Raw genomic sequence first — 16066 nt, forward strand, 5'->3', positions numbered from 1 at the left:
TGCGGTTCTAGCATCTTGTGCTAGCAAAATCAATAGCATCACCCAGAGACAGTTTTTCCTTTATAGATTTTATATGATGAAACCAAATGAGACCTGAATATTTTGGGTTTGATACAGACTCTTTGTCAGCATGTTCTGCACAGAATGGAAGACTATTAGTCTTGGTTACATTGCGTTTTCCTGCTTGCCATCTACTAATTCTCTTGATTTCTTCTAGACAGCAGTGGGGAAATATAATGCTGTAAATAGCAAAAATGTATTTAACCCTCTGATGGCCTTTTCAAAATAAAAATATTCGCATGTGAGCTAATTTTTATTTTCTAAAAAGGACTTTCTCATCACCATAAATGGAAAACTGCAAAGTGTTTGTAAAAACAAACAACTTTGCAATTTACTTCTGAGCAAAAATACTATCTATTTACAAGAACTGAGGGGTTTCTAATTCTGTTGTATACAGCGGAATCCAGCACTTGCAAGCTCTTTGCTATGGAGCTTACAATTGCTGCTCTGAAGCTTGCCGAATCACTGACTCTGGCCAGCTCCAGTCTTAGGCTGGAGTCACACACAACGTATAACAATACGGTTCTTTTTACATGGACAAGAATCGCAGAAATGTTCCCTGAACAGTGATCCGTATGTCATACGTGTGCAGTGCGAGGATGCGATTTTCTAAGTGACATCAGCGGTAGTCACTGACGCTGCGCAGACTCCCCGCCTGACCCGCGGTGAACTGACAGCATGGAAAATGTTCAGGAACTTTCCCAAGCTAATCAGTCCATGTCCGGTCAGGCGGGGAGGCTGCGCAGGCAGCTTCTCAGTCATTCCTCTGTGGTTTACAGCCGGGCCGGTCCGCATTAGCACTGGTCCTGGTTGTAAACTATCTAACCCCTTGAGATGGATTGCGGTGTGGGACTTGACTGTACGGCAGACAGGTATGGGATATTGTTGCTTTTTTACTTTGCATTTTTTACAGGAGAACTATGGCTTCGATTGGATTGGGAGTGTAATAAAGATGGGAAAAATGTGTGTTTATTTATTTTATTAAGCCTTTTTTCTTAATGTCTGTGTTTGTGTTTTTTAACCCTTTCAGACAAGTGGATTAATAAGGGATAGGTGTCTTATTGACAACTTGCCATTATTAACCAGGCTTAATGACACCTTACAATAGCAAGGTGACATTAGCTCCTTTTTACCCCATATGCTTACCCACTACAGGACAATGATAAGAGAGAGGGTAAGTGCCGGAATTGGCACATCTTACAGATGCACCTTTTCTGGGGTGGCTGGGGGAAGATTTTTTTAGCCAGGGGGACCCAAAAACAATGGTCCCTCTCTTGGCTATTAATATCTGCCCTCAGTCACTGGCTTGCCCTCTCTGGTGGAGAAAATTGCGCGGGCGCCCACGACAGTTTTTTCCATGAATTAATCCTTTAATTTAACACCTGCAGCTCCAAAATTTAACACACATACACTACTAACATTATTAGTGAGGGACATATATAAATCTAATGCATATGCAATGGTTTACTGTATGTAAATGATGTCTCATATCCTGTCAGGTTCTGTAATGATTTTACAGATGAGGACAATTGAATTTCACCTATTCTGCTATCTATATCTCTATGAAATATATATATATATATATATATATATATATGTGTATATATATATATATATATATATATAGATATGTGTGTGTGTCAAAGACATATATATATATATATATATACCTGTACAATGTGTATGCATGTATTCTATCCTATTTTAACCTGACAGTGTGATTTTACAGTATAGAGTACTGAATTGCCGCCTTTTCTAAAGGACACCGGTGCGTATTTCTCGCAAGTCACATGCATTGGTCCATGTGTATTCCGCTTTTTTCTTGCCCTCATAGACTTGCATTGGCGAATCCCTGGAGTAATATTGTGCAAATCGCAGCATGCTGCAATTTCACCCGAACGTATAATACGGGCGAGAAAAAAACAGATGATGGGAGCTGCCCCATAGATTAACATTGGTCCGAGTGCCATGCGAATTTTTCTCGCATAGCACTTGTCCGTATTTCTCTCTAGTGTGACTCCAGCCTTACTGTGCTCCTTTGATGCTGCAGGGCAAAGCTGCCTCTTCTTGCAACATATGACTAAGTTCACACTAGACGTTTTTGCAGTGTTTTTTTGAGCTTTTTTATGCAAATATTCAGCTGTGTTTTACAGTACCAGCAAAGTCTATGAGATTACAGAAATCTCATGCACACCCCTTGGTTTTTTGTCATCAGAATTTTGTGCTTTGCATGTTTTTTGCATAATGGAGCATGTCTCTTCTTTCAGCGGTTTTTTTCAGTATTTTTCACCCATTGAAATGAATGGGTTGTGAAAAAAACACTGAAAAAAGCACCAAAAATGCAGACATCAGGTTTTGCTGCTTTTTTGTGTGCCAAAAGCTGATTCTACAGAGTAGAACTTTTTTTTCAACACTAAACTCTATCAGCAAGCATAAGAGACAAATCTAGCATGCCAAGACTGCAGCAAAACAAGGAAGAAAACAAGCTTTTTTTGCAGCTTCTTTGGGGTAGCCAGTTTCCGAGTACTTGGTGGTGGTGGAGTGTGGAGGAGTAATAAACGCAGGAGATATATTTGAGATATTTTATGTGAGGAGCTAGCAAGAGGATAGCAGAGAAGCAGGTCTTGAGAAGACCAGAGATTATATGTGGGGACACATTGGGAAATCAAATGAGAGATATATGGTGATGTATATTACATCAATTAAGCAAAATGGTAAAAATGTATGTTTATAAGTAGATAAAAGTGATGAGCGAGTATACTCGGGTGATCTCCGAGTATTTTGACGTGCTCGGAGATTTAGTGTTTGTCGATGCAGCTGCATGATTTTCAGCTTCTAGACAGGCTGAATACATGTGGGGAATTCCTGTTTGTTAGGAATTCCACACATGTATTCAGGCTGTCTAGCAGCCCCAAATCATGCAGCTGTGTCGACAAACACTTAATCTCCGAGCACGTCAAAATACTCGGAGATCACCCGAGTATACTCGCTCATCACTAGTAGATAAATTCTATGTGTTACCTTAATTCCAAATCTAAACTATAAAATGATGTTTCAAGGCGAGCATACGTAATAAGCTGTGCTCTTCTAAATTGATGGAAAGTTGAAAATGACAACTTGGTGGAATGAATATTCTGCATGGGAAGGGAAGTGAAAAAATGGGTAGATTCAGCAAGAAAGATTATGGTAAGGAGTACTTGGCCTCTTTGTTTATGCAGGAATAGACCAGCGATGGGGAGCGGGACCACAACACTATTCAGTGTTGCTACTAACCGGTAATGTTGTAGCTGTCAACCTCAAATCAATTTCCATAAACAGAAGAGCCTAGGTCAAAATTAATAGGCGATATACTGCAGTATACGTGTAATCTGTGAATCTCATGCATTACTTATCAAAATGCAAAATGTCTGCATGCGCCCTAAGGAATCTGAACAAAGTAATAGAGAATGGATGTATTTTTATTGGTGACTTCTTCCAAGGTCTTCTGTTCTTCAGCAGTTTTTCCAGACTCAGTTTTATTACCCCAACCACACATTTCATTTTATTTTATCTATTTCTTATTTACTGTAGGAGGTTGTGTCCTTTTGAATCTGCTACTGGCTGTTAGATGGCCTTCTGTACTTCTTTTAAGTAATAATGATATTTTTACTATTATTATGATTCCAAGACTGCCCATCAGCATAGTTCACAGTGACAAAATGTGTCTATAAAAGCAGCTTAATCTAGAGATCAATCCTCACCTCACCAAATTACAGGCAATATATCTTGGTTTTAGAGCTTTTTTAAAAAATTACAGTGCTATGTGTTGTGATAAAATATGGCTTTGCAGGCTTCTTCTTACCTGTCTGTGCCATGTATACAGCAGGTTCATCTGCAGATCGTGGCCTCTGGGTTTTGACCTTCTGGTTCTCTTCCTGTTCATCTTCACCTTAAAAGGAAAAGAAAGGTTGGTGGCTAAGAACTTATATTACCCACCACTAGTGGTGGGTAGAAAACAGCATCTTACAAATGCAGACATCTCATAATAGAGAATCAAACCAAATTCCTGACCTTGAATAGAAAATGATTGCCCTTTATAGTTACTTAAGTAGTCAACTAGCATACTTTAAGAGATCACAGATTCTGCTGATTGAACACAACCAGGCACGATTGTAACCAGCCCTGATTCCTCTAATAATTACATATTACACCTTGCATTGAGAGTGACACAAGGTTTCCTCAAGGACACTGTACAAAGCTCAAAAGAAATTCTAAAGGCTGAAATTAGATGGTCCTAGTTAGGATCTTTGTTTGCGAACCAGCCGCGGGCCACCTCGCCCAAAGTTAAGAGCATCAAATATACCTTGGAGGCTGCTGAGTTCAGGGGAGGAGGAGATCCACGGCTATTCCCAGATATAAAAGTCCATACTTGGACATCTGCATTAAAGAGGACCTTTTGCCAAATGTTTCATGTAGAACTGGACACAGGATATAATAGTCACTGTAGAGTGGACAAAATATTTTGATTTATTTTTAATTCACCTATCCATTGCACAGATATTAGCCATTAAAGTATGTGGGATGTAATGAGTTATCTTTTTTAAAGTCCGAGTCAGTGTTATTGGATAGTTTTCACTGGGAGCGAGTTCTTCTCCCTGTATGAGTTGCCCAACCATAAGCAGGTAGCCACACAGGAGAAAAAGTACATTCTCCACAACAGCTTAGGTTTCTCAGTATAGGAGATGTAATTATATAGCGCTGATCTCCTTGTCTAACTTCATGCATGATTAGAAACTGTTGGGAGATTAACCATGTCACATTACAAACCCTTCTATCATCTCTCCTCATCTCACAGCACTGTCAGCTCTGATGTGCTGCCTCTCTGCCCACACTGACTGTCTGGAGATGAGTCACACTTATGCCTGTTGTGCTCACAGCATCTTCTAATCACAACATTAGAAATTGCCCTTAGCACAACAGACATAAGTGTTATTGATCTCCGGACAGACAGTGTGGGGGGACTGTGCAATACAGCATAGCTTACAGTGCTATTAGAGAAATGCTGATAGAAGGGTCTTTAATGCAACATAGCTAAACTCAGCTGTGCTGCCTCTTACCCAAGAGGGGCCTTATCTAAAAAGTGTGAGTAATCTGTGCTCTAATCTCCCAGGACTTTCTAATAATGCAGGAGGTTAGACCAGAAGATCAAAGCATATCCCTAGATCACAAACACTATGAAACTTAAGCTATGGTTGAATTCCTTTTCTGCTGTGTTGCTGCCTGCTTATGATTGACTTCTCATACAGAGAGAAGAAAACTATCTGATAACACCCACTTGGACAAAGTTTTATTCTGCTCTGCAGCCACTATTACATACTGTGTGCAGTTCAACATCCAAATTTTTGGTGAAAGGTTTTCTTTATTTCTAAAAGTGGTAAGAAAAAAGCTGTAAATAAATATTAATCTGTAAATGGTGTAAATGCACGATTGTTCAGTGATTAGCACTATAGCTTTGCACCAATGACAACAAGTACCAAAGAATTTGTATGTTCTCCACGTGTTTGCATGGGTTTCCTTTGGGTTTTTCAGTTTCTTCCCACAAAGACATACTCATAGGGAATTTAGAATGTGAGCCCCAATGGGGACACAGATGCTCATGTCTGAGAAATTATTGGTGCTATATAAGTGTGACGTCCGTCCGTGGATCTGGGCTGCAGTAGAGACAGCACCCCGAGACCCATAACCTCTATACAGGGATCTGGAATTGTAGCAAGGCCCAGGGGTGGCTGTCTTGAAGAAGTGCGCCAAAGCAGGACGGTCGCCAATAGGGAAGAAGGCAGGAAGCCAAAAAACGTAGTCAGAAACCAGGCGAGCAGCGGAGGTACAGAAACGGCAGGCAGTGGCAGAGTCGAGAGTCCAGGCCAAGGTCACAAAACGGGAGGGTGGTAAAGGTGCAAAAACGTCAGGCAGTAGCAGAGTCGAATATCCAGGCTAAGGTCACAAACCAGGAGAATAGCAGAGGACAAAATCGTCAGGCAGTAGAGGGGTCAGAAATACAGGCTGAAGTCAGAGTCAAACAATAGCAAATCACACAGTAGCACATAGGGGAACCAAGAATATATCCGGCGGCTTGCAAGACCAGTCCCAAGGTATTTGGGGGATCAGGTCATCCCTCACAGGCTCCCGGACTGATGATGTCATCAGGACCACCCCCAGGACCAGGCCAGATGGCGAAGCACCAACCCCTCCATGACCGACAGAGGAGCAGAGCCTGCGTCCATCAGACGCCTGTGCAGGAACCTCTTCCCTGTCGCCGCCATCACTCGGGGGTGAACCACGGCGCCTCCCAGTGTCCGAGGCAGGAACAGCAGTCCCCGAATCTGACGGCGAAGTGACAGTCCGGCGCCTCCTAGTGGCCGAGGCCGGGACAGCAGGCCCCGAGTCTGACGGCGACGTGACAATAAGTGAGTAAAATAAATAAACATCATTAGAGCATAATTAGACTCATTAAATCTTGAGGAACAAGACTTAACAAAGCGGTAAATTCTCTCAAGAGCTGCTAGAGTTCCAAAGTGCTGCAATGGCAGAGAGACAAGTCAAACACTGTCAGGGGATGCAACTCAGTTGCCTCCAATAATCAGAACAATTACACAATTGACTGACGAGTGATGGACGAGGCTGCGGATGTTTTCCCTACAAAACCAGTTATTGGGGAACTTGCAGTGAGTAAATGGTATATACACCTCTGATTCCAACACATGGAATATTTAAAAATACAGTGGGGAAAAAAATATTTAGTCAGCCACCAAATGTGAAAGTTCTCCGACTTAAAAAGATGAAAGAGGCCTTCAATTGACATCATAGGTAGACCACAACTATGGGAGTCAAAATGAGAAAACAAATCCAGAAAATCACCTTGTCTGATTTGGCAAGATTTATTTTTCAAATTATGGTGGAAAATAAGTATTTGGTCACCTAAAAACATGCAAGATTTCTGGCTCTCACAGACCTGTAACTTCTTCTTTAAGAGGCTCCTCTGTCCTCCACTCATTACTTGTAGTAATGGCACCTGTTTGAAATTGTTATCAGTATAAAAGACACCTATCCACAACCTCAAACAGTCACACTCCAAACTCCACTATGGTGAAGACCAAAGAGCTGTCAAAGGACACCAAAAACAAAATTGTAGCCCTGCAAAAGGCTGGGAAGACTGAATCTTCAATAGGCAAGCAGCTTGGTGTGATAAAATCAACTGTGGGAACAATAATAACAAAATGACATTCAAGACCACTGATATTCTCCCTCGATCTGGGGCTCCACACAAGATCTCACCCCGTGGTGAGCAAAATTCCAAGAACCACATGGGGGACATATTGAATGACCTGCATAGAGCTGGGACCACTGTAACAAAGGTTACCATCAGTAACACACTATGCTGCCAGGGACTCAGATTCTGCAGTGTCAGACGTGTCCCCCTGCTTAAGCCAATACATGTCCGGGCCCGTCTGAAGTTTGCTAGAGAGCATTTGGATTATTCAGGAGAGTATTGGGAGAATGTCATATGGTCTGATGAAATCAAAGTAGAACTGTTTGGTAGAAACAAAACTCATCGTGTTTGGAAGAAACAGAATGCTGAGTTGCATCCAAAGAACACCATACCTATTGTGAAGCATGGGGTGGCAACATCATGCTTTGGGGCTGTTTCTCTGCAAAGGGACCAGGACGACTGATCCGTGTACATGAAGAATGAATGGGGCCATGTATCATGAGATTTTGAGTGCAAACCTCCTTCCATAAGCAAGGGCATTGAAGATGAAACGTGGATGGGTCTTTCAGCATGATAATGATCCCAAGCACACCGCCAGGGCAACGAAGGAGTGGCCTTATAAGAAGCATATGAAGGTCCTGAAGTGGCCTAGACAGTCTCCAGATCTCAGCCCCATGGAAAACCTTTGAAGGGATTTGAAAATACGCATTTCCCAGTGACAGGCCCAAAACATCACTGCCCTAGAGGAGCTCTGCATGGAGGAATGAGCCAGCATACCACCAACAGTATGGGCCAACCTTGTGAAGACTTACAGAAAATGTTTGACCTCTGTCACTGGCAACAAAGACTATGTAACAAAATACTGAGATGAACTTTTGTTAATGACCAAATACTTTTTTCCACCATAATTTGAAAAATAAATCTTGCCAAATCAGACAGGGTGATTTTCTGGATTTGTTTTCTCATTTTGACTTTCATAGTTGTAGTCTACCTATGATGCCAATTACAGGCCTCTCTCATCTTTTTAAGTGGGAGAACTTGCACAATTTGTGGCTGACTAAATACATTTTTCCCCACTGTATATACCCTGATATGATTACTGTCAACGCCCCAATAACAAAAAGAAACTAGTTGCCACCACTAATTATTTATACAGGCTCATTGGACACCTGTTACAGGTAGCGTATGGCTTCAGGGGTGTGGTTTACAGAGCAAGAGGAATGGGGCTATTAAATTTTATATATTTAATCTGGAAAAGTATCTAGTGTTTATAGAATATATACAAAGATGATACAAAATGGGAACAAAACAATATGGTACACACAATTACAGATAATAAAAGGGATAACAAAAGTAAACTACCATCTTATGTCACAGAAATGGCTCAGAGCTTAGCAGAGGGAAGCACTCATTAGAACAACTTCTTACAGCAATATACAGAACCACAGAACATTTTATCATCCAAAACTGACAAATGACAAAACCCCAAACTTTGATTTTTATTAGATGAAAGTTACACCCACATACCTCACCTTGATGAGGTAACATGGGGGCTGGTCGTGGGATGTGGTAGGTCTTTAGAAGATTATGAGATCCCCAACTTTCATGATATCTGCTCCTTGATGTCCAAGGCGGTAGATATTGTTGTCATGTTTCCTATCATGATTTTATCTTTCTATAGAGATGAAACATGGCATGGATAGCATCATCCATCTCTCCAACATTAAGTTGGAGGCGACCGGCCAGCCTCACGGTAATCGGAGAGAATGCATTATGTTCCACAATATTCAGCACTGACCTATGGCTCAAGAGTGTCTGAGATAATTGCTATTTACAGAGGAAGCCCCTGCCTCAGGAATTGTACTTCTCCACCTCATACAAATGCAAGACTTGGCGGCTGGCTTTCAGCAGATCCCCTGTTGTAATTACCTGTTAATGGCAGGAGGTTCTACTTCAGTGGAAGTTGAAGTATCAGCTCTTATTTCCATCCCCAGCTATAATTAATCCCATATGTTCAACATTAGGGTGATATTAATTATGAGGTAGGAATGTTTTTTTTTAAACCACACAACAGGTTTTTCCAATTTTTGCTCCTTACAGTCGTGCTCAAAAATTTACATACCCCGGCAGAATTTTTGCTTTCTTCATATTCAGAGAATATGAATGATAACACCAAAACTTTTTCTCCACTCATGGTTAGTGGTTGGGTGAAGCCATTTATTGTCAAACTACTGTGTTTTCTCTCTTTTTAAGTCATAATCACAACCCAAAACATCCAAATGACCTTGATCAAAAGTTTACATACCCTGGTGATTTTGGTCTGATAACCTGCACAGAAGTTGACACAAATGGGTTTGACTGATACTAAGGGTAACATACTCACCTGTGACTTGTTTGCTTGTAATCAATGTGTGTGCATAAAAGCTGAAAGTTTCTGGGATCAAGACAGACTCTTGCATCTTTCATCCAGCCACTGACATTTTTGGATTGTTAGTCATGAGGAAAGCAAAAGAATTGGTAATGGATCTACGGGAAAACGTAGTTGAACTGTATAAAACAGGAAAGGGATACAAAAATATATCCAAAGAATTGATAATGCCAGTCAGCAGCGTTCAATCTGTGATTAACAAATGGAAAATCATGGGCTCTGTAAAAATAGACCCACGGTCAGGTAGACCAACAAACTTTTCGTCAATAACTGCCAGGAAAATTGTTTGGGATGCAAAGAAAAACCCACAAATAGCATCAGCTGAAATACTGGACTCTCTGAAAACTAGCGGTGTGGCTACTTCAAGATGCACAATAAGGAGGCGCTTGAAGAAAAATGGACTGCATGGTCGAGTCGCCAGAAGAAAACCATTACTGCACAAATGTCACAAAGTATCTTGCCTGCAATACACAATACAGCACAGAGACAAGCCTCAAAACTTATGGAACAAGGTAATTTGGAGTGATGAGACCAAAATTGAACTTTTTGGCCACAACCATTAACATTACATTTGGAGAGAGGTCAACAAGGCCTATGATAAAAGGAACACCAATCCTACTGTAAAGTACAGAGGTGGATCGCTGATGTTTTGGGGATGTGTGAGCTACAAAGGCACAGGAAACTTGGGCAAAGTTGAAGGAAAGATGAATGCAGCAAGTTATCAGCAAATACTGGAGGAAAATTTGCAATCATCAGCCCGGAAGCTGCGCATGAGACGTACTTGGACGTTCCAACATGACAACGATCCAAAACACAAGGCCAAGTCCACTTGTCATTGGCTACAGCAGAACAAAGTGAAGGTTCTGGAGTGGCCATCTCAGTCTCAATATCTTTGAGACACTCTGGGGAGATCTCAAGCGTAGTTCATGCTAGACCGCCCAGGAATTTCCAGGAACTGGAGGCTTTTTGCCAAGAAGAGTGGGCAGCTTTATCACTGATAAAATAAAGAACCTCATCCACAACTACCACAAAAGACTTCAAGCTGTCATTGACGTTAGAGGTGGAAATACACGGTATTAAGAAATGGGGTATGTAAACTTTTGATCAGGGTCATTTGGATGTTTTGGGTTGTCATTATGATTTAAAAGGAGAAAACACAATAGTTTGACAATAAATAGCTTCACCCAACCACTAACTATGAGTCGAGAAAGAGTTTTGGTGTTATCATTCATATTCTCTGATAAAAGACCAAGAAAGCAAAAATTCTGCCGGGGTTTGTAAACTTTTGAGGACAACTGTAAATTAGTAAGTAGAGTTGAGTGACTTTGATCTGATCGTGTTTCATGAAACAAAATGTGAGTCGGATGAAACTGGTCCGACTAGGGCAAAAAAAGTCGGAGTTTCGTCCGAAACCCGACCCTAATGTAAGTCAATGGGGAATAAAAGTCGGCATTGAGCGGATGACATTCATCCACTCAATGCCGACTTTTATTTCCCATTGGCTAGCATTGGGGTCGGGTTTCGGACGAAACTCCGACTTTTTTTTGCCCTAGTCGGACCAGTCTCATCCAACTCAAATTTTGTTTCATGAAACCCGATCCGACCAAAGTCGCTCAACTCTATTAGTAAGTCATTATTTTTTACATTTGATGCCAAGGAAAGAGTTCCCTATTAAACAATATTAGAATTCTACAGGAAAATACATACTGTATGTCTCAGTGCTGGTTTACAGGGTAGGTATCATAAAAACTGGTATATCAATAACAGAAGATTTATTTTTACTACAGTGTGGTAATTTTTTAAGTTTTTGCATGTAACAATCCATAACAAAAATCTTAAAATAACATAGTGCCTGCTCTCTGTTTTCTGTAGCTTTGCGATATAAATTAGGACATTATTCAATTAGGATATAAACATTGGAGCATAAGCAGTAAAACTTAATACACACCAATTTAACACCACCAATTTTTCTTGCCACATTATATATTTATAATGTTATATATCAATTGTACATAATACATTGCTCAAACAATACCCCTGTATCACTTCCTAAAAACTGTATTAGTCTATGGCAGTTCTCAATTAACTGTTATGTATTGCAGTTGTCGTAAAGCGCACACACAGAGACTGTGTATGTCCACTATGGACACCATTTCTAATAACAGCAAATTGCCATCACATTTAAAATTTTATTAAACACCAAATGCTTCCTACTATATAGGATTTAAATCCCTCTCCGACATCTTTCTCTTTCTTCCCTTTTTTATTTATTTTACTCATTTATATACTGTAGCACCATTAATTCCACAGCACTTTTACAGACATCATCATCACTGTAAATTCTAAATTCCCTATCAGTACAGTGTGTCCTCTTTCTTAACCTTGCTTGTCCCTTACCATTTTTATATTTTACTAACTGAAGAGCCTGGCGTTGCCCGGGCACAGTAACTAACTACGGTTAGTTATAACAAATTATAATGATTCATTCTGTCTATCCTTCTATCTATCTATCTATCTATCTATCTATCTATCTATCTATCTACTGTATCTATAAAGCTGAGTGTATAACCCCGCCCAGTCCGCATAGCCACATTTACTATAATATCCCACATCATCCCGTCAGCCAGAGCCACCGGACTGCTACCCCTAATATCCCACATTGTCCCGTCAGCCAGAGCTACCAGACTACTACCCCTAATATCCCACATCATCCAGTCAGTCAGAGCTACTGGACTACTACCCCTAATATCCCACATCATCCCATCAGCCAGAGCCATCGGACAACTAATATCCCACATCATCCCGTCAGCCAGAGCTGTTGGACTACTACCCCCAACATCCCACATCATCCCGTCAGCCAGAGCCACCGGACTACTACTTCTAATATCGCACATCATCCAGTCAGCCAGAGCGACCGGACTACTACCCCTAATATTACACATTATCCCGTCAGCCAGAGTCACTGCATTACTACCCCTAATATCCCACATCATCCCGTCAGACAGAGCTACCGGACTACTACCCCTAAATTTCCACTTAATCCCATCAGCCAGAGCCACCGCATTACTACCACTAATATCGCCCGTCATCCTGTCAGCCAGAGCCACCGGACTACTACCCCTAATATCCCACATCATCTCATCAGCCAGAGCCACCGGACAACTACCCCTAATATCCCACATCATCCCATCAGCCAGAGCCACCGGACAACTACCCCTAATATCCCACATCATCCCATCAGCCAGAGCCACCGGACAACTACCCCTAATATCCCACATCATCCCATCAGCCAGAGCCACCGAACAACTACCCCTAATATCCCACATCATCTCATCAGCCAGAGCCACCGGACAACTACCCCTAATATCCCACATCATCCCATCAGCCAGAGCCACTGGACAACTACCCCGAATATCCCATATCATCCCATCAAAGCCACCAGACTACTAACACTAATATCCCACATCATCCTGTCTGCCAGAGCCACCGGACTACTACCACTAAGATCCCACATCATCCCGTCAGAGCCACCGGACTACTACCCCTAATTTCCCACATAATCCATCAGCCAGAGCCACCAGACTACTACCCTTAATATCCCACATCATCCCGTCAGCCAGAGCTACTGGACTACTACCCCTAATATCCCACATCATCCCGTCAGCCAGAGCCACCGAGCTACTACCACTAATATCCCACATCATTCTGTCAGAGCCACAGGACTACTACCCCTAATATCCCACATCATCCCATCAGAGCGACCAGATTACTAATCCTAATATCCCACATCATCCCGTCAGTCAGAGCCACCGGACTATTAACCCTAATATCCCACATCATCCCATCAGAGCCACCGGACTACTAACCCTAATATCCCATATCATCCCATCAGCAAGAGCCACCGGACTACTACCACTAGTATCCCACATCATCCCGTCAGCCAGAGCCACCGCACTACTACCACTAATATCCCACATCATCTCGTCAGAGCCACCGGACTACTACCCCTAATATGCCACATCATTCCATCAGCCTGGGGTCAGAACCAGAGCGCTGAGTGGAATTGCCCTAACTCCCATACTGGGCATCCCTTTAAGAGAGGCCTGGCATCAGAACCAGAGCACTGGGTTGATTTGCCTTTACTTCCATACCAATGACCCCTTTAGGGTTTTGCCCTAACTTCCATACTGGAGATTCCTTTAAGAGAGGCCTGGGGTCAGAACCAGAGCGGAGAGTGGATTTGCCCTCACTTCCATACCGGGGATCCCATTAAGAGAGGCCTGGGGTCAGAACCAAAGAGCAGAGTGGATTTGCCCTGACTTCCATACCGGAGATCCCTTTAATAGGGAAGATGTGCCTATGGGACTATGGGATGGAGGATGTGTGATGGGTATATGGGCACTGGACTATGGGATGGAGGATGTGTGATGGGGATATCGACAGAGAGGGGCTGATTCATTTCTGTCATATGCTCTCTGCTCCTTTCTGGGGGGGCAGACAATGGCTGGGAGCTTATGTTCCCAGGGATGCTAGATTTCTCCCACCTGGTCAGTGTCTGCTGAGGTGTTGTGGAGTGGGAAAACTATTGCTCATAGAGGATGCGTTCAGGGAGAGCTCCTCACATCCTACTATATCCTGGTAGTGGACCCGTGGTGCCGCGGCGGACTTGCCGGTATAAGACCCCCTGACCTGTGGTGCATCTCGGGGCCCCCCCCGCGGGAGGCCGAATTTCGGTGTGCTGAGAGTGGTGGAGGCTGGGGCGGCTGGCGGGGCCTGCACGGGGCGGCGGCAATTTTCAGAAGCGCGTGCTCTGGCTGTGAGAGATGCGGCGCTGGCTCCCTCCTTGCAGTCCTGAACAGAACGGTGAGCATATATCCTGAGGAACTGAAAGGGAGTAGCGGTGAGTGCTCTGGAAGATTGGGCCCCGCACTCCCCTCTGCTAAATCACCCAGGTGGTCGGTGCTATTACTCCAGGGTCCTCTAGACTCATCCCTGGTTGCTGTCTCTGTGGGCGCTGCGGATTCCCCCCAGCCATAGGGCCTCTTGGTCACTCCTCAGAGCTGGGTTCCTTTCTCCTGTGTGGCCCTTCTGCTTTATGCCACCCTTGGGACGCTTATCATATTATAACTCTGCTGTGCATAACCTGGACCTGGGGGTCTCCTGGACACACTATTTCTGTTACCCAGCGGTGCCATATTGCTATTGAGAATGAACCGCTCCAAGGGGGCAGGAGCAGCTGAAAAATTGAAAGAATTTGCTAGACCTGACCACTCTGATACTAACCGGTCCCTCAGAAATAACCCCTCACAGATTCAGCATAAAAACCGCCCCTCTGAGGGTGAAGAGGAGCAGGAGGAATTAACCCTCAGGCAGGCATCTGAGCAACTGATGCAGGCCATCTCCTTAACTAGGACATCACTGACGGGGAAAATAGAGGACGTGCATACCGAGGTGGGGCGTCTTCGGCAAGATATGCAGGCCATGAGAGGGCGCATTACGGAGGTGGAGACAAGGGTATCCAAGTTAGAGGACACCATTGCACCCATGGAAGCCAAGCTTACGAAAGCAGCGGGCTCAGTGAACGCATGGAGGCAAAAGGCAGACGACCTGGAGAATAGAATGCATCGGAACAACATTCGGGTTATTGGTCTGCCGGAACGCTCGGAAGGTCAACATCCAGAACAGTTTCTGGAAGAGTGGCTCAAAATTTCTCTGGGAGATGAATTCTCCCCAACATTTGCTGTTGAAAGGGCTCATAAGGTCCCTACAAGACCTCTTCCTCCTGGAGCCCCACCTAGACCTTTCTTGGCGCGTCTCCTCAACTGCAGGGACAGAGATGTGATCCTACGTCTGGCTCGACAGAAAAGTCCCATCAAGTTCAACAATGCCACGATCTCAATTTTTCCGGATTTTTCCATGGAACTCCAGAAACAACGAGCACAATTCATGGAAATCAATAAGCGGCTCCGGGAGAGGAATGTTGTGTACTCAATGATCTATCCGGCCAGGCTCCGGGTGGTCCACGAGGGTTCTTCTATTTTTTTTACAGATCCGGCGGAGGCGGCTGAGTGGTTGCGGTCCCACAAAGGGTCTGCTGCGAAGGAATCCTAATGTCTTTTACTGTTAAGAAAAAAGAAAGGATTCTGATTAACGGTCTGATTGGAGCTTTTTCCTCGGGCATCCGGATTACCAACAATACCGGACACTGAGCCCAGTGATGGTATCCCCGTTTTTATTCCATGTTGGGAGAGCAGGACTTTGCTCCCTTACTGTTTACTTTTCCACTTTGATGTTTTTTTGTAGTGGTTTTATTTGTTCTCTAGATATAATTT

At 43.2% G+C, this 16066-nt stretch overlaps 1 protein-coding gene across 4 annotated transcripts in view; it reads right to left on the bottom strand.

The window, feature by feature from the left end:
• ADGRB2 (adhesion G protein-coupled receptor B2) overlaps positions 1-16066 on the bottom strand; it is a 682656-nt gene that overhangs the window by 177727 nt on the left and 488863 nt on the right. For all 4 annotated transcript variants that reach the window (XM_073551947.1, XM_073551949.1, XM_073551948.1 and 1 more), the window contains exon 3: positions 3902-3988. In XM_073551947.1, coding sequence (XP_073408048.1) covers positions 3902-3988 — 87 coding nt within the window. The remainder of the gene's footprint in view (positions 1-3901; positions 3989-16066) is intronic.

The sequence above is a fragment of the Dendrobates tinctorius genome, unplaced genomic scaffold (assembly GCF_039654945.1).
Source record: "Dendrobates tinctorius isolate UK_male_01 unplaced genomic scaffold, ASM3965494v1 ptg000183l, whole genome shotgun sequence".
In the NCBI taxonomy this organism is placed as follows: Eukaryota; Metazoa; Chordata; class Amphibia; order Anura; family Dendrobatidae; genus Dendrobates; species Dendrobates tinctorius.